At 50.1% G+C, this 21,972-nt stretch overlaps 3 protein-coding genes across 10 annotated transcripts; 2 read left to right on the top strand and 1 right to left on the bottom strand.

The window, feature by feature from the left end:
- Positions 1-27: 27 nt before the first annotated feature.
- ENOPH1 (enolase-phosphatase 1) lies at positions 28-3,929 on the bottom strand. The gene is made up of 6 exons (XM_040555410.1): positions 3,924-3,929; positions 2,988-3,176; positions 2,676-2,878; positions 1,262-1,394; positions 825-948; positions 28-167 (listed from the first exon to the last, which is right to left on the bottom strand). Exons 1-6 carry the CDS (start codon positions 3,927-3,929, stop codon positions 28-30), a joined length of 795 nt encoding a protein of 264 aa, XP_040411344.1.
- HNRNPDL (heterogeneous nuclear ribonucleoprotein D like) lies at positions 2,987-9,251 on the top strand. 4 transcript variants are annotated; one of them, XR_005819782.1, is made up of 10 exons: positions 2,987-3,088; positions 4,620-5,019; positions 5,326-5,494; positions 5,573-5,734; positions 6,176-6,307; positions 6,423-6,537; positions 7,327-7,494; positions 7,707-7,804; positions 8,186-8,289; positions 8,982-9,251. XR_005819782.1 is itself a non-coding variant. In XM_040556521.1 (9 exons), the coding sequence occupies exons 2-8, from the start codon at positions 4,634-4,636 to the stop codon at positions 7,775-7,777; spliced, it is 1,203 nt and encodes a 400-aa protein (XP_040412455.1). In that variant the 5' UTR covers positions 2,987-3,088; positions 4,620-4,633; the 3' UTR covers positions 7,778-7,804; positions 8,982-9,251. The 4 variants fall into 4 exon arrangements, 2 of the variants coding, with proteins under 2 accessions (XP_040412455.1, XP_040412456.1); XR_005819783.1 differs by having other exon boundaries at positions 7,707-8,289; XM_040556521.1 differs by lacking the exon at positions 8,186-8,289.
- A 647-nt stretch (positions 9,252-9,898) lies between these two features.
- HNRNPD (heterogeneous nuclear ribonucleoprotein D) lies at positions 9,899-19,879 on the top strand. 5 transcript variants are annotated; one of them, XR_005819784.1, is made up of 9 exons: positions 9,899-10,198; positions 13,524-13,692; positions 14,525-14,686; positions 15,909-16,040; positions 16,965-17,064; positions 17,160-17,306; positions 18,250-18,347; positions 18,656-18,762; positions 19,563-19,879. XR_005819784.1 is itself a non-coding variant. In XM_040556524.1 (8 exons), the coding sequence occupies exons 1-7, from the start codon at positions 10,014-10,016 to the stop codon at positions 18,315-18,317; spliced, it is 963 nt and encodes a 320-aa protein (XP_040412458.1). In that variant the 5' UTR covers positions 9,899-10,013; the 3' UTR covers positions 18,318-18,347; positions 19,563-19,879. The 5 variants fall into 5 exon arrangements, 4 of the variants coding, with proteins under 4 accessions (XP_040412458.1, XP_040412460.1, XP_040412461.1 ...); XM_040556524.1 differs by lacking the exon at positions 18,656-18,762; XM_040556526.1 differs by lacking the exon at positions 19,563-19,879 and having other exon boundaries at positions 18,656-18,816.
- The last annotated feature ends 2,093 nt before the right edge of the window (positions 19,880-21,972 follow it).

Below are 21,972 nucleotides of genomic sequence, written 5' to 3'. Positions count from 1 at the left end.
CAGCCTTTTCTGCACGCACTGCTTTCCCTAAGTGGAGGAAGGCAGGAAAAGTTCAGTGAAAGATGAGATGAGGCTGTAATAGGATTTCTCATCGTCCGTCAGTCCTGCGTTGCCAGGTCTGATCACCACAGCCACGTGAGTGTCCGCTTCCTCGGCTGCGTTCGCTTCTGAAACAGAGAGTGGGAGCGTGAAGATATGCTCAGTGCTTTCTCCACATGAGGGTCTTTAAGGCATGAAGAGCCTCTAAAAAAGTATTCTTGAAGGCTGTGACTGACAGAGCAGCGTTTGCACGTGGCACTGCAGGGCTCTGGAGACCGAGCGGCTCCTGGCTGACCTCCTGTGGGCGACTACAGCTGTGGCGTAAGGCGATGGGATGGAGCCAGGATCTACATTTTCCTGCTGCTGTGCGCGACGTGAGTGGCAGACAGCACCAAGCACTGGGCACGCCACGTGGCAGGAGAGCAGGCGCTGTCTGTTCCCAGGGGAAGCCAAGCAGGGCCAAGAAAACTACTGACCCCATTTGTAAATGGGGCACGCCAACAGCTTCAGCAAATGCTCCGCTTTAACAGGCTCTCCTTGCTTCCTGGGGCAAGGGCAGGTTTTCTACCTGACCTATTTTCTCTCATTGCACGGTGTCGCACCCTGCTATCCTGCTGCTGTTTGAGAGCCTAAATGCTTAAGGAAGGAGCATGGCAGTGGCCAGCCGGACGCCCCAGAGGTGAGGTGGTCTGCAGCGTTTCTGGGGTGCTCATGACAAGTTGGCAGCGCGTGTCCAGCCAGCGCCTCCCTCCCGTGAGAGCCAGAGGGGCTGGCAGGCCACCTACCTCGAGGGACGTCGGTCAGGAAGAGGATGTTGTTAGTGGCGCATCCTATACTCGCGGCGATCCTCCTGTAGCTCTCGCTTTCTACCTTGGGGCCTATTTTGGTATCAAAGTGGCCATCGAAGAGCTGAAAGACAAGAGGAAAACAAAGGCAGTTGCTGGACACTGTGCGAAGAGCAGAGCTAAACCTTGCTGCTGAGCGGTGATTCCTTCCCTTCCTGCTGTAGTGATGGCAGGTTCAGCCTCACAGCTCAGCCTGCTTTTTTTCTGCAGGACTTGCCACAGCAGAGACTGTCCCAGGCAGAGGGGATTTGTATGGCACAGGTTTCAGATTTTTTCCATCTGAAACTTGTCTGACAAAGCGTTACAGCAAGAGCGGTCCTGGGAGGGGACTGCTCTGCAGGCAGAGAAGCTGCAGGGAAGACGATAAGGTTATCTACCTCTAGGATATCACCTTCTGTAGAGTATCCGAACAGAAGCTTCTGGGCTTCGACGCTGCCTGAGGAGTAGATGTAGACCTTCATGCCCGCTTCCCTCCACTTCCGGATGGCTGGCACCACGTCCTCGAAGACTCTGAAGCAGAACGGGGCGGGAGGTGAGGACAAAGCCAGAGGCACCTGGGGACACACCTTGAGCCAGGCACCGTTTCCAAAGGGACTTCGTTTTAAAGGGCTCTGAGTTGGATGTGGCAGATGGATGGAGAGAGACGCCGGAGGAGGAGTGATCCTCCAGGAACTTAGCTTTAATCCAAGCCCAAACAGCAGCACTGCACAGCTCTGCATGGCCTCCTGAGCCAAGGCCCAAAGGCGCTGTCCTGAAAAGGAGACCTGAGCGCCCGAAAGCCTGAGGAGTTGGGACTCCCAACAGATGCACAAGGAGGTGTGGGATGGAGAGCTGTGCAGGCTTGTGGCAACCAGCTGGCCCCTTCCTCTCCAATTTCTCAACCATATGGTCACTGCCTTGCTGTGTTATCTATTAAAGAAATAAAATAAAAAAAACAACTTGTTCACTTTTTTTATGGTTACTTATTATTGTGTGTCTGGTACCAGATGAAAATATTTTGAGGCTGCTGTACAGCACCTGCAAACCTCACCCCTTGGATGCTGCCAGGCAGCAAAGCTAAACCCACAGATTTTGGGCCACTTTGAGATAATTCTCCCTGTTTATAAAACAAACCCCAGGATGGCTGTCCCTCTTGACTCGCTTTTCTGTTTTGTGTTGCTTTCTCTGGTGGATGTTTACATTTTTGGTTGAGCTATTCTTCCTCATTCTCGCTTTGAGAAAACACTTCATGAACATAAGGGTTTATTTTGCTTCCGTAGGAATTTGAAATGCATACTTTTAACCAAGCATCTCTGGGCATAAACAAGGAGATTGGCCTTAACTGCAGTGGTACCTACTTCTGCACCCTTGTGTTGTGGCTGAACCATAAAGAAGAGCCGGAAGGCAGTAAGACGTGGAAAGGCAGAAAATGCCCAGGTAAGAGACAAAGCAGGAAGGAAACAGCTGGAAGGACCTCACCCACAGGCAGCCGAGGCTCCTACTCCTGCCATCCCGGCTCGTTCTGGGCTTGTTCCAAAACATAACTGCAACTCACGGCTCAGATTAAGCCCAACAGGGTTGTGTTTCAGTGCCTGACCGGGTTTGGAAATGAAACGCCTGCAGCCGGTTCCACGACAGCGGTGGCCTGGCTCAAGCCACGACTGGAAGCAAAAGCACTTGCCACAGGGCCCTAATCCCACTTAGGTCCATAGCCGGGGCAGGTAGCAGGACCTTGGCACAGCAACGCTGCTCATAGGCACCGGGGAGCGGGGCACCCTGCGCCGGCAAAGCTTTCGCTCTGGGGTTACTCACTCTCCTTTCACGTGCCCCGTGGTGTAGGCTGCCCGCCACATGTGTCCCTGCAGCTGTTTGAGCGCCGTGGTCTTTCTGTCCAGAGCCATCTGCCAGAGCACGTTGTCCACCACAGCCTGGATCACCCGCTCCAGCTCCTCGTCCCCGCTTCCGCTCTCCAAGGGGATCGGCACGGCTCCGTCCAGGCCGGCGTCCTCCTGGGCCTGCGGGGGGGCAAAGAGGGGGGACGGGTTTGTTTTGGGGGGCACCCGAGGCCTCGGGGCCACGCGCGCCGAGGGCACGGCGAGGCGTGAGGCGGTGCGGCGGCCCCACCTGCTTCCTCAGGAGGCCGACGTCCCGCTGGCACTCCTCCTCCTCCCAGTGGGCGCGCAGGTAGTCCCTCAGGTTGTCTCTGACGTAGGGGAACAAGGTCTCCTGCAGGCACACGGCAACCCGCGCCCTCAGCCCCCCGCCGCCCTGCGGGGCTGCGACCAGGGCCGAGCACGGCGCCGCCCCGCAGCACTGGGGCGGTAAACCCGGTACGGTGGGAGCCAAAAAACAGCCAAGTCTCCGAAAATACGCCCGGACAGCCAGAAAGCACCCACATCGCCTATCACCACCCACGTCGCTAACAACCACCCAAATCGCTAGCGAGCACCGAAATCGCTAAAAACCTCCAAAACCACACAGATCGCCCAAACCCCTCCAAACGGCGAAAACCCACCACAACCACTAAAACGCCCCAAATCACTATAAAGCGCTCACATCGCTAAAAACCCCCCAAATCACCCAAACCCACCCAAATTGCTAAAATCCTCCAAAACGACTCAAAAACCCCCAAACCCACCCAAACCACTAAAACCCACCAAAATCACTTAACCCCCCCCCAAACCACCCAGAGCACCAAAATCTACCCAAACCGCTAAAATCCACAACCGCTAAAACCCCCCAGATTACCAAAAAGCACCCACATCACCAAAAATCCCCCAAATCACCCCCCAAACTGCTAAAACCCACCAAAATCATTTAAGACCCCCCCCAAATTACCAAAACCCACCCAAACCGCTAAAACCCACAACCGCTAAACCGCTCCAAATTATCAAAAAGCACCCATATCACCAACCCCCCCCATCAACCAAACCCCCTTCAAACTGCTAAAACCCACCAAAATCACTTAAAACCCCCCAACCCCCCCAGATCACCCACGCCTCCCCAAATTGCTAAAATCCACCCAAATCACTTAAAACACCCAAAACCACCCAAACCCACCCACATCGCTAAAACCCACCCAAATCACTTAAAACCCCCCAAACCCCCCCACATCGCTAAAACCCATGAAAGCCACTTAAAACCCCCAAACCCCCCAGACCACCCAAACCTCCCCAAATTGCTAAAACCCACCCAAATCCCTTAAAACCCCCAAAACCCCCCGGATCACCCGAACCTCCCCAAATCGCTAAAACCCACCCAAATCCCTTAAAATCCCCAAAACCCCGCAAACCCCCCCACATCGCTAAAACCCACCAAAACCACTTAAAACCCCCAAACCCCCCAGACCACCCAAACCTCCCCACATCGCTAAAACCCACCAAAATCCCTTAAAACTCCCAAACCCCCCAGACCACCCAAACCTCCTCACATCGCTAAAACCCACCCAAATCCCTTAAAACCCCCAAAACCCCCCGGATCACCCGAACCTCCCCAAATCGCTAAAACCCACCAGAATCACTTAAAACCCCCCAACCCCCCCCACATCGCCAAAACCCACCCAAACCACTTAAAACCCCCAAACCCCCCAGACCACCCAAACCTCCCCAGATCGCTAAAACCCACCCAAATCCCTTAAAACCCCCAACCCCCCCCCCGAACCCCCAACCCCGCCCCGAACCCCCAAAAGCCCCCAGCCCCCCGCCAGCCCCCCGCCCCCCCCCGGCCCCCAGCCCGGCCCCCCCCGGCCCGCCGCCACCTGCACGAAGGCGATGGGGGTGGTGGTGCCCTCCACGTCCAGCAGGATGGCGCGCACCCCGGCCGGCACCGGCAGCACGCCCATGGCGGCGGGAGGCGGCGGGCAGGGAGGGGGGGGGGGTGGAGCGCGGGTGTGCGATGCGGGCGGGCGCCGCCGGGGGGCGCTGTGCGGCGGCGCGCGGCGGGCGGCGCTGATTGGCTGCCGCCGCGGCTATATAAGGGCGGGGCGGGCGGCGCCCGGCTCTCTTCCGCCGCCATTTTCTGCGCCGAGCGGGTCTCCGCCGAGCCTCCCCCTCGCAGCAGCCCCCGCCATGGAGGACGCCACCGAGATGAGCGGCGGCCCGGAGGAGTTCGCCGAGGGCTCCAAGATCAACGCCAGCAAGAACCAGCAGGACGACGGGTACGGGCGGCGGGGCGGAGGCCGCCTCGCACAGCGCTCTCCCCCCCCCCCCCCCACGGCCCTCCCCCATCCCGCCTCACGCGGGGGGGGGCGGTGTTGTGGGGAGGGGGCGTGGCCTGCCGGGGCGGGGGCGGGGCGGGGGTGGGAGGGGGCGGGGCCTCCCGCTCCGCGTGCCCGCCCTTGTTCCCGGCGCGGGTGAGGCAGTGCGGGGCGGGGCGGCGGGTGTCGCTCAGGCGGAGCGACGTCCCCGGCAGCCAATGGAGGCGCGGGATGCTCCGGTAACCCCGCCCCCCTGTGGCCCCGCAGGAAGATGTTCATCGGCGGCCTGAGCTGGGACACCAGCAAGAAGGACCTGACCGAGTACCTGTCCCGCTTCGGCGAGGTCGTGGACTGCACCATCAAGACGGACCCGGTGACCGGGCGCTCCCGCGGCTTCGGGTTCGTGCTCTTCAAGGACGCGGCCAGCGTGGAGAAGGTGCGTGGGGTGGGCACGGCGCCGCCCGGCGGGTCGGGGCCCGGCCGCCGCCCCCTCCTGAGAGCCTTCTTCCCTTAGGTCCTGGAACTGAAGGAGCACAAACTGGACGGGAAGCTAATAGACCCCAAGAGAGCAAAAGCCCTCAAGGGGAAGGAGCCACCGAAAAAGGTGTTTGTTGGTGGGCTGAGCCCGGATACGTCGGAAGAACAGATAAAGGAGTACTTCGGTGCTTTTGGCGAGGTATGGTGTAGCAGTGTGCTAATAAAAAGCTTTCAAGTGAGCGTTGTCCCTGTCTTACGACAGAAGAATTTTGGCGAGTGAGCAGGGTCTCTCCTTAAAATGAGAAGGCATCCCTCTCTGTGGTTGTGAAAAGTCTGTGCTCATCAATAGCTCCGACTGGCATGGTAGGCTAACTGCAGCTGTCAATAGCTGTGATAGCTGTAGCTGTATTAGTTTCCCTGGTGCAACCTTATGACCCTGCAGCTGAATGTCTGTAGTAGGTGGTCTTGATCGTGGTCAGGTAATCCCACCATTATAAGTGCAACTAGTTATTACCGCTAAAACTAGTGAGATAACCTTTGAAAGCTCTTTTTAGCATGGGTGTTGGACTGCTGAATGGCTCTGGTAGCACAAAAAGTTGGTTGCAGATGACATGTAATTGACATGTACTTGTAATTTCAGATTGAAAACATTGAGCTTCCCATGGACACCAAGACGAACGAAAGGAGGGGTTTCTGCTTTATTACATACACAGATGAAGAGCCCGTCAAGAAGCTGCTAGAAAGCAGATACCATCAAATTGGTTCAGGCAAGGTAGGGATGCTCTCTTTGCAAGCTTGTGAAATAGGCACTCTGTTGGCTTCCCTGAAAGCAGCTGACAGAAGGGTCTTGATATCCTTTCTGAGCATGAGGATTTCTGTCTTAACAGTGTGAGATCAAAGTAGCACAGCCCAAAGAGGTGTACAGGCAACAGCAGCAGCAACAGAAAGGAGGAAAAAGCAATGCTTCTGGTGGACGAGGTGGTGGAAGGGGGCGTGGACGGGGTGAGTAGTTTGGATATTGGAATTCTTGTACATGTATCTAAGATTAAGGTGTTTGCAGCTATGTACAGTTTTTGGGTTGCATGCAGAACTTTTGTTTAAAAAGAAACCTCTTAGGAAATGTGGTAGATTCAATTTTGGTGGTTGTAATAGCTTTTGGAAGCTAAAGAATCTTGGCTTGCATTGAAGCAGTCGAAGGGCAAGTGAGATGTAGGATACTTTTTAGTAGACCTACTTTCCACAGCCTAGCTCAATGCAAAGTGCAGTTGTCCTCTTGTGTGAAGAGATGCACTGTTGGTCTCCTCCTGGGTGAAAAATCATGCTGGTTAAAGGGGCAGTCACTTTGCTACCCCTTCCAAAGAGGAGACAAGCCAGCAGTTGTTACAGGTTGTTGCATGTCAGGTTTCAAAAGTCAAGCAGCCCTAAGTAATGCAGTAAAGTCTCTCGTGTTTTATAACTTCGTTCATATAATTGATCACCTAAAAAGAGAAGGATTATGGTAGGCGCTGCTGTTGTACATGCCTTGGCTTCATTTTGTTTTCTTTTTCTGCTGAATTGTTTATGAGCAGGACTTGCGTGCTCTTTCTCCTAATGTTTTCATGGGTGATTGTGTCTTAAAACACATTTCTGGTAGCCAACTGAAAGCAATCAGTTTTTTTAGGAAACTTTTTCTGTGTTGGTAGGCAAGAGGGTTCTTGGAAGTAGTAGTTGTGGCACTGAAAAATTGCAAGTAGAAGTGCCCTATGAGAGGAATGAGAAGTTAGCCAACTTAACTTGTACGTTTGTTTTCAGGTCAGGGACAAAACTGGAATCAAGGATTTAATAACTATTATGATCAAGGATATGGAAACTACAATAGTGCTTACAGTGATCAAAGCTACAGTGGCTATGGAGGATATGACTACTCTGGGTACAACTATCCCAATTATGGATATGGGCCGGGATACACAGATTACAGTGGTAAATAGTTTAAATCTCCTTCAAGATAACAATTGCATGGATCTTGAAATGGGGGCCTCTCAAATGCTGTTCTGCAACAGCTCTTGCTCTGAAGGCAGCATGGTTTGAAAAAGAGTAGACCTTTCTGGGGTGGTGGCCTGTACGAGAGGACTAGAGACAACTGAGTAGGATGTTAATTTTTATGGCGTTTCCCCCCTTGTTTTCATGTACAGGTCAACAAAGCACGTATGGAAAAGCATCCCGTGGTGGCGGCAATCACCAAAACAACTACCAGCCATACTAAAGCAGTACCTAGTCCTTGAGGAAACAGGTGTGTACATGAGTGCGAGGTCCACTCTAAGTATGCCTAATCTAATTTAAAGATCAATAGACAAATGAAGAGTAAAATCTTGTGTAGCGTGACTTTTTCTTTAATTAAACTTTTTTGTTAACTTAAAATACTTTTTTTTAAAACCAGCTTTGCCTACCGTGTCTATAGATCTTTAACTTTGTAAAAATGTGACTTTATCTTCTTTAGTACTTCAGAAAAACATAAGAGTTTTTCTGTTTTGTGTTGTGTACCAGGTGGTCTAGAGGAATAATTAAACTTATTAGAAGTATTAACAGGTAAAGTACTGAAATGGGTACAACTTAAGGAAAACAAGAATGTTGTCTTCTAACTCTGACATTATACCTTGTTTGTACCCGCCAGCGGGAACTTCATTGCAGGCCGTGTGTCACCCTGACCACGTCTATCTCTGGGGTCGCACGTTGCAGGCAGAGCGCAAGGCATACACCAGAAAACGCTGTCCTGTGGTATGGTCTCTTCCAACTTCATGTACCAGCGTAAAGATTAAAGTGGAAAACTTCAGACTTTGGCTTCTTTTTTAATCTTTTTGGAGATTTAAGTGTCTTAACTTAAATGGTTTTTTACAGGAGTTAAAGTACATAAATGCCTTTACAGCTTAATCATTTGGTCTTCTGTTTAGTGTTGTATTTCAATTGTGGAACCTCATTTTAAGTGTGCATTGTTTAAGATTTAATGCTTGCTTTTTTCTTTTTATAGCTAATAGTGAAATCTGCAAACCAAAACGAACTTTTAAATCTGGAAAGACATTAAAGATCATATGCACGTGGACTGTTGGAAGTAAAATGAGATCTGATTTGCCTTTGCGCAGCTGTTGCTGAGGCGGATAAGCACATGATTGGGAAGCCCCTTCTTGGCGGTGTTTCCAGTGGAAAATCTGGTTCAGAGCCTGATTAACCATAAAATTGGGATATGTGTAGTTCTGGAACAGCTTCCCGAATGGGCCAAGTGGCTAGATTTGGGAAGACAAATTTTTGACGGGTAACAAAACCTTGTGTTACCTTAGGAAATATGCATATGATCTTTAACAGTGACGAAAGGAATATATAGAAGACTTAAAGCAGTTCATGAAAATGGACCTTTTAACGATTCTTGTAGTACCTTGCGGAGTTCTGACATGCATTTTGTCTTGGTTTTTTAGGTGGAGATGCTGCAGCAAAGCCATCTTGCAGAGCATTGTGTGCGAGCGGAGGGTGGTCTTCGTGAGAGGAAATGACTATTTTGTAAAGACTTTTAGTGTACGACACAACTGTGTCCAACTGTATATAGCGGCCGGCTAGTTTTCTTTTATGGTTTTTACTTTCTTTTTGCCATTCATGTTATGACACAACGTGGACGTGTGTTTATACAAACTTTTATTTGTATAATTTCATGTTAAAGGATTCTCTTAATAAATGCTTCCCGAAGTGAATGTAGTCTTGAGACTGGCTGCGGAGTGAGGTGCATGTAGTTATGTATAACCTGATTTTCTTCTTTGTGTAAAAGGGCAAGAGCAGTGCTGGACAGCAGATGTGGCTTAAGACAAAGGTGGGTGTGAATACAGGTGCGCTGCAGCCCCTATTTTGAGTATGTCTTAAATGTAAGGGTTGTAGACTTAATTAGCATTATTTAGAGGAGGGGACAGTGCTGATCTCACATCTGTTAAAGGAGGAGTCTGCTTCTGGGCTATTGTGGCAGTGGAGGAGGCTGTACAGGAGGAGAGGCTTTATCTTAAATAGGTGGCAAGAGTTGAAGCTCCAATTGTTCCAGATCAGAACCAACTTTATACTTCTATTTGTGACTGAAGGAAGTAGACTGATGGATGAAGGCGCTGCTTCCCTGTCCACGCAGGGACCTCTTGCTTTTAGAAACCAGTCTCCACCCCTGCCTCCGCCTTCCACCCATAGTGTAAACGCTTTTCTAAGCTTCCTTCGCTCTTAATTCCCCTCACGGTTTCCGAGGGAGCAGCGCGGGCCTTCCTCCCGCTGCCTGGGAGCTCCCTGAGGCGGGCCGGGCCCTGTCGCCGCCATGGCGTCACGTGGGGCGGCGCGGCGCCCCTTCCGCCCGCCATTTTAGGCTGGCTCGGCGTCGGCGCCATTAAGACGAGCGGGCGGCGGGCGGAGGGCTCGGGCAGGGGCCGCCAGCGGGGCCGGCGCCGCGGCGGGGAAGCGGAGCCGGGGGCGGCGGCGGCGCCATGTCGGAGCAGCAGTTCGCCGTGGACGCGGCCGGCGGCGGGGGCGGCCCGGCGGAGCAGCCGGAACAGCCCGAGGGGCTGCCGGGGGCCGGCGCGGGGGGCGCCGACGGGGCTGGCGGCGGCGGCGGCGGGGGCGAGTCGGAGGGAGCCAAGATCGACGCCAGCAAGAACGAGGAGGACGAGGGGTGAGCGGCGGCGCCCCGCGGTCGTGGCTCCCCCGGGGCGGCCCGCTCCGAGCCGGGGAGCTTCGGCCCCGGCCAAGTTGGGGGGTTTGTTTATTTCCTCGTTCCCTCGGAGGATGCTGCTGCTGCTGCTGCGGAAAGTTAAGGCGCGGCGCTGCTGGTACGAGCTCTGCCGCGGTGCTCTGTGACGGAGAAACGATTGCCGGAGCAGCGTCGCCAGGCTTCGTGCCACCCTCTGCCATTTCTCCTCCGGCAGCCCTAAAGAGAGGGGAAGGGACCGTGGGCTTGGGGGGCCGTAACGCGTATTGCTCTTCTGGCTCACGCCGCGAGGTTGGCACTTGTCAGAGAGCTCACGAAACTCCCTGCGCAGGACTGTGCCGTAGGTGACGAGTTTAAGCGCAGAACGAATGCGGTTTTTCATCTCCCCAAAGTCTGGCTCTTGGCAGGGGGCAGAGAGCAGCCTTTCTACAGCAGTTGAAGTTCATGTAGAATAGATCCGGTTCCAGGACGGGCTGCCGCTCCGTGCTGGTGCCTGTCATGCTGCTGTGAAACTCAGGCAGCAAGTGTGTTTTTTCAAGGCAGAAAATAAAAAAACCTGAATAAAGGAGCAGTAGCTGTGTGTGTCCTGTCAGGACTTGCAGAGAAGCCTTCCCTTTTGTAATAAACCGGGGTGTTGCTGACAGCGCGGAGACGCAACAGGAACGTGTTTTGAGTGCTTTCCCACTGCTCATGGGAGCCTAGATGTTATCCTCACTAGTTCCTACCTTAAGTACCTCACTAAGTTCTGTCACCATTTTCGTATTTGTTCTGCCTTTTCCTATCGAAGGGTTGCATGAGGACGTAAGCTTTTTTTTTGAGTCAGCACAGCCTCTAAGGAGTTGTCGCTGCGTGGTGTGGTGATGTGGGGCACTGAGTACACTGTAGTGTACGGCGGCTTGCAGGTGAGTTCAGTCTTTCAGCCCGTGAAAGAATAGTTTTTGACCTGCCACTTGTTGTTGGTAATGCTGTATGGGAAACTGTTTTTGACAGCTCTTGGAGGCAGAGGGAAGACAGCGTGCCCTCAGTAGTTGCTGGATGGAGGTATGATAGTGGTTCCTTTACATTAGGAATTAGAGACAGGATTTTCAGCAACAGAGTGCACCCTCAATTTTTCCCAGGTACGATCTTTGTACTTCAGATATCCCTAAGTTGGCAACTGCTGGGAAACATCCCGATCAGGCAGCTGGAGAAAGGCCACAGCCAGCCACCGCTTCTGTGTATGCTCAGTTTAGCTACGTCTGAAGCTTGAAAGCTTGGCCAGTGCCCTTCTGGTGACCTATTTTGGAAAAACGTGCACCGATGTGACTTCAACCAGCCAAGCCGTGGTTTGGAAAGGACGCATGTTTCACTAGCTTTTGACAGTACGGTGGCACGGCTCTTAATTGTTTTTTGTGGTCCTGTTGGTGTTGTAGCCTTGCTTTGGCCTCAGTTTTGCAGTGGAGCTGAAAAACTTTTGCTGTAGTGGAAAGCTGGAGCAATTAGGTTTTGCTGCTCCGTGACTGCAGTCACATATTCAGTTTTTGCACGGTGCTGGGGAAATCCTTCAGAAGGGAATGAATTTCAAACTCCTGGTTTGGGTCATAAATGTAGTGATAGAAAGCAGGGTTTTGTAGTTTGTGTTAATTGTTCTGCTGACAGCTGTAAAAGGGATGTTTTGTATGGCACGTAGCCCATGTACATTCTGCAGGAACTGCTCCAGTGTCAGTATCTCCCATGTGTCAGAAATACGATGCTGCATCCTCGGCGTGTGTTGTGTTTTGCTGCTTAGAAAAAACACACAACAACAAACAGGATGACTGATAATGATACCAGGCTTTCTTTGGATGACTGAACCCTGCTGGTCGGAGGCTACCGTTTTACTAGCATGGTCCGTTTGTTCATGTCACTCCCGAAAACAGTAAGAGGTCACCAAGGCAGGGCATCCAGTGCTTTTTGGAGAAAAGAGAGCTGGAACTAATGGGAGAGGTGAATAAAGGTACGGGGGATTGGTGCTCCTGTTGGTAGATGGAAAAACTTTATGTGGAAACAGATGAAGCTTCTGAACCCTGCTGCGTCTGGAGGTTCGAGACATTTGTCAGAAGCTGAACCCTTCCTGTTTATTTTGTAAGAGCACAGCCAGTTCAACGAGGCTTGGGGTGAGTTCAGATGAACAGCTTGGGTCTGAGAGGGCTGGAGCTGTGGAAGTGCAGCGCGATCGGAACAGGGATGCCTGTGTGTGTGCGGCACACGCAGGAGATGGAAGCGCGCTTGGGTGCTTGCGCAGGTTGTCTGAAAACGGCGCGTGTCATTGTGAAATAAATTGGCAGAGCTTTGGAGAACACATTTTTACACATCTCAGTGGATCATACCTTTCAGTTCTGAGCCTGTCATAAAATCTTCTTTATCAGCATTAGAAGAGATCATCTCAAAACGAATCCTCTCGGAATGAGAGCATAAGCCTCGTGCCTGATGACTAGGGCATTGCATTCCTGCGCTCGTTGGCTTGATTTTCAGTTGATGCAAGTCGTCAAGCATTTCCTTCAGCGGTGCAGCAGTGCCTGAATTTTTTGTGCCACACTGCTGTTTCCAGACGGTCATGATTTGAATCCAAGCTTCCAGCGTGCTTGTGTAATTAAAAGTCATGACTAAAGGTACCTTTTGTACCCGTTTTCCCAGCAGCGCGGCTCCTGTAAACAGTCTGTAGGGAAGTTGTTCTGGGGATTGGTTTGGATTATGCCAGCTGTTTATATCATGTTTTGGGGAGGAAAAGTTAGCTTCGAGCATCCAATACTTAGCTTTTTTACACCTTTCTGGGGAAGCGGACTCGACTGCGCTTTTTTATTTGTTTTTTGGTGTACTCGTACTGGCATGCGTGCACTCCAGGCGAGTGTGTCAGTGCTCCTGGGTTCCCCTGCTGCCTTAGACACGTATCGGTCCTGCGTCTGCTTCACAAACAGCTGTCGGGGGCTTCGCAGAGACCTGTGTGGGTTAAGCCTGTGGGTCAGTAGCGACGGGGTTGCAAGGAGGTAGCAGTACACTTTTACATCGCTCCTTGTGGCTTCTTGGGGTAGTGACGTAAACAACTGCAGCGGAAGGCTGCGCAGAGCTGTTGCATGCCTGCAAGCCTGTATCTGTTCTGGCCAGGATCGTTTCAGCAACGTGTCGAAAAGTGCGGGGCCTCCTATGCACGCCTGGGGTGTCACTGATAAAGCCCTGCTACTCCTTACGTAAGGTAGCTGAGCTCGTACAGCTTGATGGCGTGGGATCTTAGGTGAAGTGTCTTAACGGGCTAACCTTCTTGTCTCAACAGGAAAATGTTCATTGGCGGCCTTAGCTGGGACACTACAAAGAAAGACCTGAAGGACTATTTCTCTAAATTTGGCGAAGTTGTAGACTGCACTCTGAAGTTAGACCCCATCACTGGGCGATCGAGAGGCTTCGGCTTTGTACTCTTCAAAGAATCGGAGAGCGTAGATAAGGTAGTATTAATGTGATCAAACGGCACCTTAAATTGTAGTCCGCAAAGGTGCAGCACTCAGGTGACTGCACACACAGTTGTTTGCACATAACCTGTTACAGATGATTTTGGGATGCAACCTATTTAAGATGCTGCTTATGGAAATGTTCTTTTCCCACACCGTCTTAGTCGTGCCGCAGTGGCCGGGAGCAGCAGCGGCTCCCAGAATAGGCCTTTGGGTACTTGCAGGGAAACGTGCTGCAACCCGCTGGCCTTGTGCAATTCAAAACTACCACGTATAATACACCTGCTGCCTACCGCCAGGGAAGTGATAATGCTAAAAGTGCGCCAAGTCCTCGTGTTCCAGAGCTGCAGGGTGACCCCTGGAGTGGGGTTGGTGGCTTTGACGCATTTGGGCATTATTCAAGCAAAAATTAGGCGTTAGCCTTTCTAAAGTGCCGCTGATGTAGCACCCTGAAAATTTGTCACCTTCGTTGATCTTTGGTGGTGTCTAAGGCATAGATAAAACCCTTCTTTACTTTATGAGGTGTGAGGAGGGGAGGAGGGGATTGTGCAGTGCTTTCTGGGAAATGTTATGTCCGTATTTCCTTGGGTGATAAGTGGCTGCAGGTTATTCCTTAAAGGCTTTAGTAGAACCGTCTGTGTCAGTGGACAGTGATCAAAATCAAAGAACTGTTTGGGTTTGTGGAACAAATAATCATTGGAATAAAAATATTGTAGCTGAAGTGCTAGCATTACCAAAGCTCAAGTATGAATTAGCTGAGCCTTGCTCAAAACCCCAGTGAAACATTTAGCTTGAACTGTGAATAAGGTCTTGTTTTAATTTTCCACAGGTCATGGACCAGAAAGAACACAAGCTGAATGGGAAGGTCATTGATCCTAAAAGAGCGAAAGCCATGAAAACAAAAGAACCCGTCAAAAAGATTTTTGTTGGGGGCTTATCTCCAGACACACCTGAAGAGAAAATAAGGGAATACTTTGGAGGTTTTGGTGAGGTACGTGGCAAAATAAATTGCTCGGTCTTCATAAATTCGGTAATTAAAAACAGCCCCCAAACTCAGTCTCGTTTGAAGCTACGGTAAACTTAATAGCCAGTGTAATTCCACGTGTTCTGCTTCTCAGAATCTTAACGGTAAGGGTATCACTTGGAGGCTGGGATTCGCATGGGTTGGTAATGTGAACGGGGTTATTGGAAGGAGGAGCTGGGGCACATCAGAGACTTGGGACCTGGTCTGCGGGATGCCTGAATGTCTTGAGCGAGGCAGGCGTGGGAGGCAAGGTTTCGGAGCATGCTGCGTGGGTTAGCTGGCTGAGATGCTCTTCAGCCAGGCCAGCTCGTCTGCTGTGGCAGGGATTCAGGCAGTTTTCTGAAATTCTCTGCAACTCTATATTCTGTCTCTCTCTCTGTCCCCCATTTTGGTGGTGCAGGCGGACTGTCACAAAATACCACCTTGGGGCTTAAGAGCTGCCCTGTAGGAGCCTGGTAAGGGTGATGGGAGTTGGCAGCAGCTTCTCTACTTATTGTAAGGTGTTGCCAGCATCAGGTCATAACAGCTCAGCTGTCGGGGAGCTGGGTTTTCCAATACCTGCCTGGTAGTCTGTACCACAGGCTACAACAACTATTTCCTTAGGCCAAATCCTCCCGTGCCACTTGCAAGGAGAACTTTGTGTTTGCAGTTAGGTGTTGAAATAACGGTATCATTTGTCCTGTTCAACAAACAATTTTAGTAGCGTGATGAATGAGCAGAACTATGTTTTTTTGCAAAGATAGAGCTTTTGCTCTTTCTTGCAAAGAAAGCTTTTTCATACAAAGCTTGAAGATTTAGGTCTGCTCAAGGGTGGAAACACCTAGTTTAACCCAGTCTTAACTGACATAACTGTAAATCAAATTGAGAGTACTTATCCAGCACGAGTAAAATACTCCTTGTGCAGCATGCTCTGTTAGAGCTCCTGAGCAGGCAAATGATAATGAGTTAGATGAAAGCAGTCATTTATGCAGTTAGGAACATAATTTCTAGTGATGATGATCATGTTCGCAATGTCAGTGGTGATGGATATAGTGATGCTGATTTGCATCGACTAACGTAAAGCCCTGCGATGGAGGCACACTGTCATATTCTAGTCGAAATAATTTTATTTGGCAAATACGAGCTGTTAGAAACGTTTTCAAGTCGTGCAAATGGCAGGATAAAATGTAACACAACTGTTCTCTACCAGGTTGAGTCTATAGAGCTCCCCATGGACAACAAAACTAACAAGAGGCGTGGATTTTGCTTCATTACTTTCAAGGAGGAGGAACCAGTGAAGAAAATAATGGAAAAGAAATACCACAACGTTGGGCTTAGTAAAGTAGGTGACTTTTTTCCTAGAGAAACTGAACACTGACAATAGAGTGAATTACATGATCATTTCTGGCTGGTTTTGAAGAATAGTCTGAGAATACCTATAAGCTTTATTTCTCTCATGTTGTGCTAAACCTGTGAAGCATTTCTAGAGGTGCTAGTAATTGGTTACAGTAAGCCTATGAGCTGAGGGGTCTTCCCGTGACGTTTTGTTCTGCACGCCCTGTGGGGAGAGGGCTGGCAGCAGCGTGGTTGTTGGCTCAGACACTCCCAGGTTGTCTGGCGGTGTGCCCTGGGTGCTGCCTCACTCATCTGCTCCAGGAGGCTTTACCACGCTTTCCAAGTCACTGGATCTTTAATCAAGTCACTGGAGTGTTTAATCTGGAAATACTCTGTTGTTTAGGCAAAATGTCAATTTATCTTAGAGTGCTTCCGAAACTGAACTGAAATGGGAAGCTAGGCTTTCCTGTTGGAAGTTACCTTCCTTTCAGAAATGTGTTTAAAATTAAACCTTGTAACCCAAACTCAAATTGTAGCCGGCCTCTTCCTCATTGGATGGATATGCAGTGGAAGCTTTGGGAACTGAGCAAAATGCAACGATACTTTTGTAGCTCAGAGCTGAGTTTGCTTTTCCCAAATAAATACCTCAGAGGTCTGTTCTAAAGTTAAAACAGAAAGAAATACAGTGGAAACAAGTGTTGTTTTTCAGAATTGGTTCTACTGACAGGAAAGTGGGGAACTTGAAAAGTCTTTACAATGTCAGTGTCTTTCAGCAATGCTCAAGTTGAAGAGTGTAAGCTCTGCATTTTGTTCCCAGGAAGAGCACCGGGGTGACCAAATTTTATTTTCCGCTTAACGTTCTGTAAGCTTAGGAATTCTTGGTGAAGATTGTCGCTGCGAATCGGATCTGATGTCAACTTTCCTTTTCCAGTGTGAAATAAAAGTAGCCATGTCAAAGGAACAGTACCAGCAGCAGCAGCAGTGGGGGAGCAGAGGAGGATTTGTCGGAAGAGCTCGAGGAAGAGGCGGCGGTAAGTTTGCACTGGCGTGGTATAAGACGTCGAGGGGCTTGCTTGAGTGAAAGCAAGTCTCCTGCAGTTCTGAGTTCTGGCACGCTGTGTTGCAGGCCCCAGTCAAAACTGGAACCAGGGATACAGCAACTACTGGAATCAGGGGTATGGGAACTATGGCTACAACAGCCAAGGGTACGGAGGTTACGGAGGATATGACTACACTGGTTACAACAACTACTACGGATATGGTGACTATAGCAGTAAGTACCGAACTTCTCGTGAAAAGCCCTGCTGTTGGAAAGAAAATTGCTGACACAAATACAAAAAACAAACACCAAACTGTCTTTAAAAGCATATAGGTTTAGGTTTTCAGCTAGCTTAGCAGCATTCCTCTTATGTGTGAGGTCCTTGGTGTGCTGGTTTCCAGTGCCCCTCTGTCCCCAGCTTTTGTGTCACACCAAGTCAGGTGCTCGTGCACATCGGTTGTGCAGTCAGGCTGTGGTACTGCCTGGAAAGCCTCATCCTTTCCGGGGTGCCTGGGAGATGGAGTTTTGCCTCTCCTGGTGGCAGGGGAAGGTGCCCGTCGGCTTCCTAATGCACACCTCACTTTTAGATGGTCAGAGAGCACGCCTGCCTCAGCTGTCTCCTTACAAACGTGCTCTGCAGACTGTTCAGGCTCATGAAGGGGCTGTCTCGGCCAAGAACAGAACACAAATTTGAGTCCAGCAGTGGCTGCGTCGTACATCATTAAGTTACCCGTCTTCAGAAGACTGTAGTTAGCACAGAGGTGATATGGCCATAATCAGAATTTGGGGATGGACCAGCAGCTGCACAATTATACACTCCTGCAAAATAGTGGAGGGAGGTGTTTTTGGGGGGCGTTTTTCCTCCTGATCCCTTGGTAAATTTGTTCTGCCTTAGCGTGCCAATAACTACTCACAATTTGGGAATAGCCTAGCATTTTTGTGAATGTGTTTGTTTTCTCCCACGTGCTTTTGAAGGGGTGAGTGTAAAATCATTATGTTCTGGAGAGGCTGGAGCTGTGGGTAGGATGAAAACCGTTGTGAGCAGCTTGATGCTGCTGAGGTGTTGGGGTGCGGGAAGCTGGCTCTGAAAGCTGCCTTAGCTGGTGGCGTTGATGTTTCCTCCTGAAACACGGCCGCCCCCGGAGCTTTCCATCTGACGGCTTTCTGTTGTGTTTAGATCAGCAGAGTGGTTATGGGAAAGTATCTCGGCGAGGTGGTCATCAAAATAGCTACAAACCATACTAAATTATTCCGTTCGCAACTTACCCTGAACAGGTATGTCCTGACTATGTACCTGCAACCTGACTTTGTACTTAATAGTAATTTTTCAAATCTATTGCGTAAGCTATTGTAATGATTAATGCTTTAAAATTTCACAGCACCCAGACGTGCTTACCGTAATGTAACGTAATGACTTTGAAGATATGTAACACAGGTGCTCTTAAGCTTTTGCCTTTTGCCCTATAATTAACAAGTCAGTAAAGTTAACAGGTAAAGTACTGCTAATGGGTACAAATTAAGGAATTGCAGCGAAACAATATTGCCTACTAACTCTGACATTATACCTTGTTTGTACCCGCCAGCGGGAACTTCATTGCAGGCCCTGTGTCGCGCTGACTTCACGATTCTCACAGGCCCGCTCAATGCGGACAGGGTACGAGATGCTCACGCTCTCGAATGCTGCCGTTTGGTATGGTCTCTTCCAACATCCTGTATCAGCATTATAAAATAAAATGGATACTTCAAGCTTTGCCTTCACTTATTTCTTTGCTTTTAAAACTATATGTAATGTAATTTTAATGCATTTTTTACAGGCCCAGTAATGGTTAAATACGTCAGCTTACTGAATAATTTTAACTTTGTTCTTCTAAGGATACAGCTTGTCTCTGGATTTTCCAGTCTTAATTTTATATTTTATTAATCTATTTTAATGCTTGCTTTTCCCATTTATAGACATGGTAGCAGTAATTGCAAGAAGTTCTTGAGCTGAATTCCTGTTGTGTCGACTTCTCCTTAGCTTCTGAGCACAATCCTACTATAGTAGTTGATGTAACCTTTTCTTCTAGTTGTATTTTCTTAACGGATAAGCTAATAATACTCTATAGTGGGTCGGCACAATTCCTAAACGCAACCTTTTGGGCCGGAAAGGTCCGTCCACCAGAGTAGCTTTTGGTGGTGGTTACAGGTATCTGAGATGCCTCGCAACATCTGAGACTAGAAGCATTTTGTCAGTAAATTCACAGCTTACGATGAAAAGCTTGCCTTAAACATTGGCGCACATGTGGATTTCCAGCTCATGGACTCTCCTGTTCAGCTTTAATTTTAAAAGCATATATTTACACGATTAATGTCGATATACCATATTTACGTAGAGTGGGACATAGGGGTATCTAAAAAGCAGTTTTCTGTTAATAAAAAAGAAAGAAAAAGCTGTTCTGCCCGCTGTCAGTTGGCACAGAATGACTTGTTCCTCTCTTTTCTTTCTCCTAGGTGCAGCAGCAGTATTTTCTCATGGGAAGAGTCATTTGGGGCGGCACATGCTGCCTGCTAATAGCAGTTCAGACTAATTTTTGTATCAAGTCCATGATGGGAAGTAAGCCGTGGGGTCCCCCTGAAGTTTAATTGAGTGCTCGTTAAGGCAAAATGGCTTTCACACCGTCTTATTTCTTAACCACGATGCTTACCGATCGCTTTGTTTTACGCCCCTCCCTCTGTACCGTAGCGCGAGTCCTGTGTTGAAGCCCCGTGTGGCAGTGTCCTGCTGTAGTGGTGTCGGGCCGGTTTTTTAATAAATCTTTTTGTACGAACCTGCTCCGAGTGGGGGGCACCGGGGGGGGGGGGGGGAGGCACCGGTGGCGGAGCCTGGGGTGGCGGGGGTGCTGTGCTTGTGGGTCTTGGCAACCAGCTCCTTGGGCGGCTTTGGGGGCTCAATTGCACCCCCTCCGAAGGTGTGTTTCTGGAGCTCGAGCAGAGGCCGAGTCGTGCGTGTTCAGGGCCTGAAAGCGCAGGCTCAGTCGCGTGGTTTTGGGGCTCTGGAAACAAGGCTGAGTCGTTCGTTTTCAGAGCTTGGAAATGGAGAGCCAGCGCTGCCTTTTGGGGCTGGAGAGCGAGCTGCAAGCCAGAGGGTGGGGGAATTGCTGAAACTTCCCAACAGCCTAAGCCCTCCATTCTCTGATGGAAAATGGAGGCTTAAGTGCCATGGTTCGGCACTCAGAAAAGTAACCAAGTCCTATCTTGTTTCCTGCTTGAAAATGGAGACAAAGTGCTAACATTTCTGGGGCTCTGAAATGGAGCCTAAGTGTTACATTTTGGGGACCAAAACTGGAGACTAAGTCCCACGTTTTCACAGCAAAAAAGCAGGACCTAGTGCCATGGTTTGGGGACTCAAACACCTAAGTCAGTCCTATCTTTGTTCCTGCTTGAAAATGGAGACTAAGCACTACATTTTCAAAGCAGGAAAGCAAGGACTGGCACTGTGCTTCAGGGTCCCGAAAACGAGCTCTGGGAGATGTTTTTTGAGGGCTCTAAAAGCAAGGCCGCATGCAGTGTTTGTGAAGCCTGGCCAAAGACCCAGTGCTGCATTTTCAGCCCCTGAAAGCAGAGGCTTGGTCCTGCGCTGGTGGACCTCAGAAAGTGGCTCCACACCCAGTTTTGGGGACCAGGCAGGTGAGGGAGGGGGGAGGGTGTCGGGGCAGGCATGCAGACCCCTCACCGGAGGTGGGGGTCTAGTCACATTGGGCCCTGACCCCAGGGAAAGTGGCACGCACCGGGCTGAATAAAGTGTTCGAGCTGAGCAAAAAGGCACTTCCACCTTCCCACGTGCACTCATTGTCTGGAATAGTTACTGCCTTAATTGTCCAATATTTGTACCAGATTTAGACAATCCTGACAATTCATATTAATATGCAAGTTAGGGCAGTGATTGATTTACAACCTTGGCCACACACCAGATTGCAACAAATGAGCTGGAGCTTGACTTAGTTTAGAATAAGAACAAGCTTTTATTGAAGTAGACCTTCACTTACCTTGTAAGAGGAAGGATCATCCATTAGGTGTAGATGGAACTAAGCCGCACCCTTCAGGTATGACTTCTTCGAGACAGATGATCGATGAGACAGGTACATAAGCATTAGGAGCATCACATATCCCAACAGTCGGGTGGTCAAAACCGGAACAAAGAGTAGCACAAGTCATCTTATACTGAAAGAAGGTAGAGTGTCCAGCTGTGGAACTGTAAGAGGCTAGATCGTCCATGAGGTAGACTGTGGAGCTTCAGTGGGGTGCGATTGTGCACCCAACCTGGGCTGTAGAAAGACACAGCTGAAGTAGGTTGGAGCTGCCAACGACCACAGGTGGTACAAGGCAGGGCGCCTCTGGCGCGGCGTGTCCACTAGCTGGAGCTGCAGCCCCGCTGGAGCGCCTGTTGGCCGGGGCTGTAACGGCACCGAAATCCACGGGCTGAGACTGAACAGCACAAGCATGGCCACAAGGCGGGGTCCTGAGGCAGTGACATCTCCTTCGTACCTGTGAAGGAACAAAAGCAGTCGCTCAGAGATGCGGGGGGCACAGCACTGCCCGGCAGACGCCCAGCCCCTTCCACTAGGTGCCCATGCCCTCCGCAGCCACCAGTCTCATTCCCCCCCCCAAGAGCAGACTAAAACACGAAGAAACGTAGCTACTGCACCGGGAGCCCAAGGCATGCCTGGCAAGCTCAGCAGGGAGTGAGACATCCTTGATGAGCACAGAATAGAGAATCCCCGATAACCGACAAACACACACCTATTTTCCTTGCAGGCTAGTTTGTCGTCAGTCAGGATTAGCTGATCTACACTATCCTACATCTCCTTAGGTATTAGCACCAACATGGTATAAAAATAACTCAATATTTACACAAGAGGAG

This window comes from Cygnus olor, chromosome 4 (assembly GCF_009769625.2).
Source record: "Cygnus olor isolate bCygOlo1 chromosome 4, bCygOlo1.pri.v2, whole genome shotgun sequence".
NCBI lineage: Eukaryota > Metazoa > Chordata > Aves > Anseriformes > Anatidae > Cygnus > Cygnus olor.
This window is presented reverse-complemented; position numbering and strand designations above follow the sequence as displayed.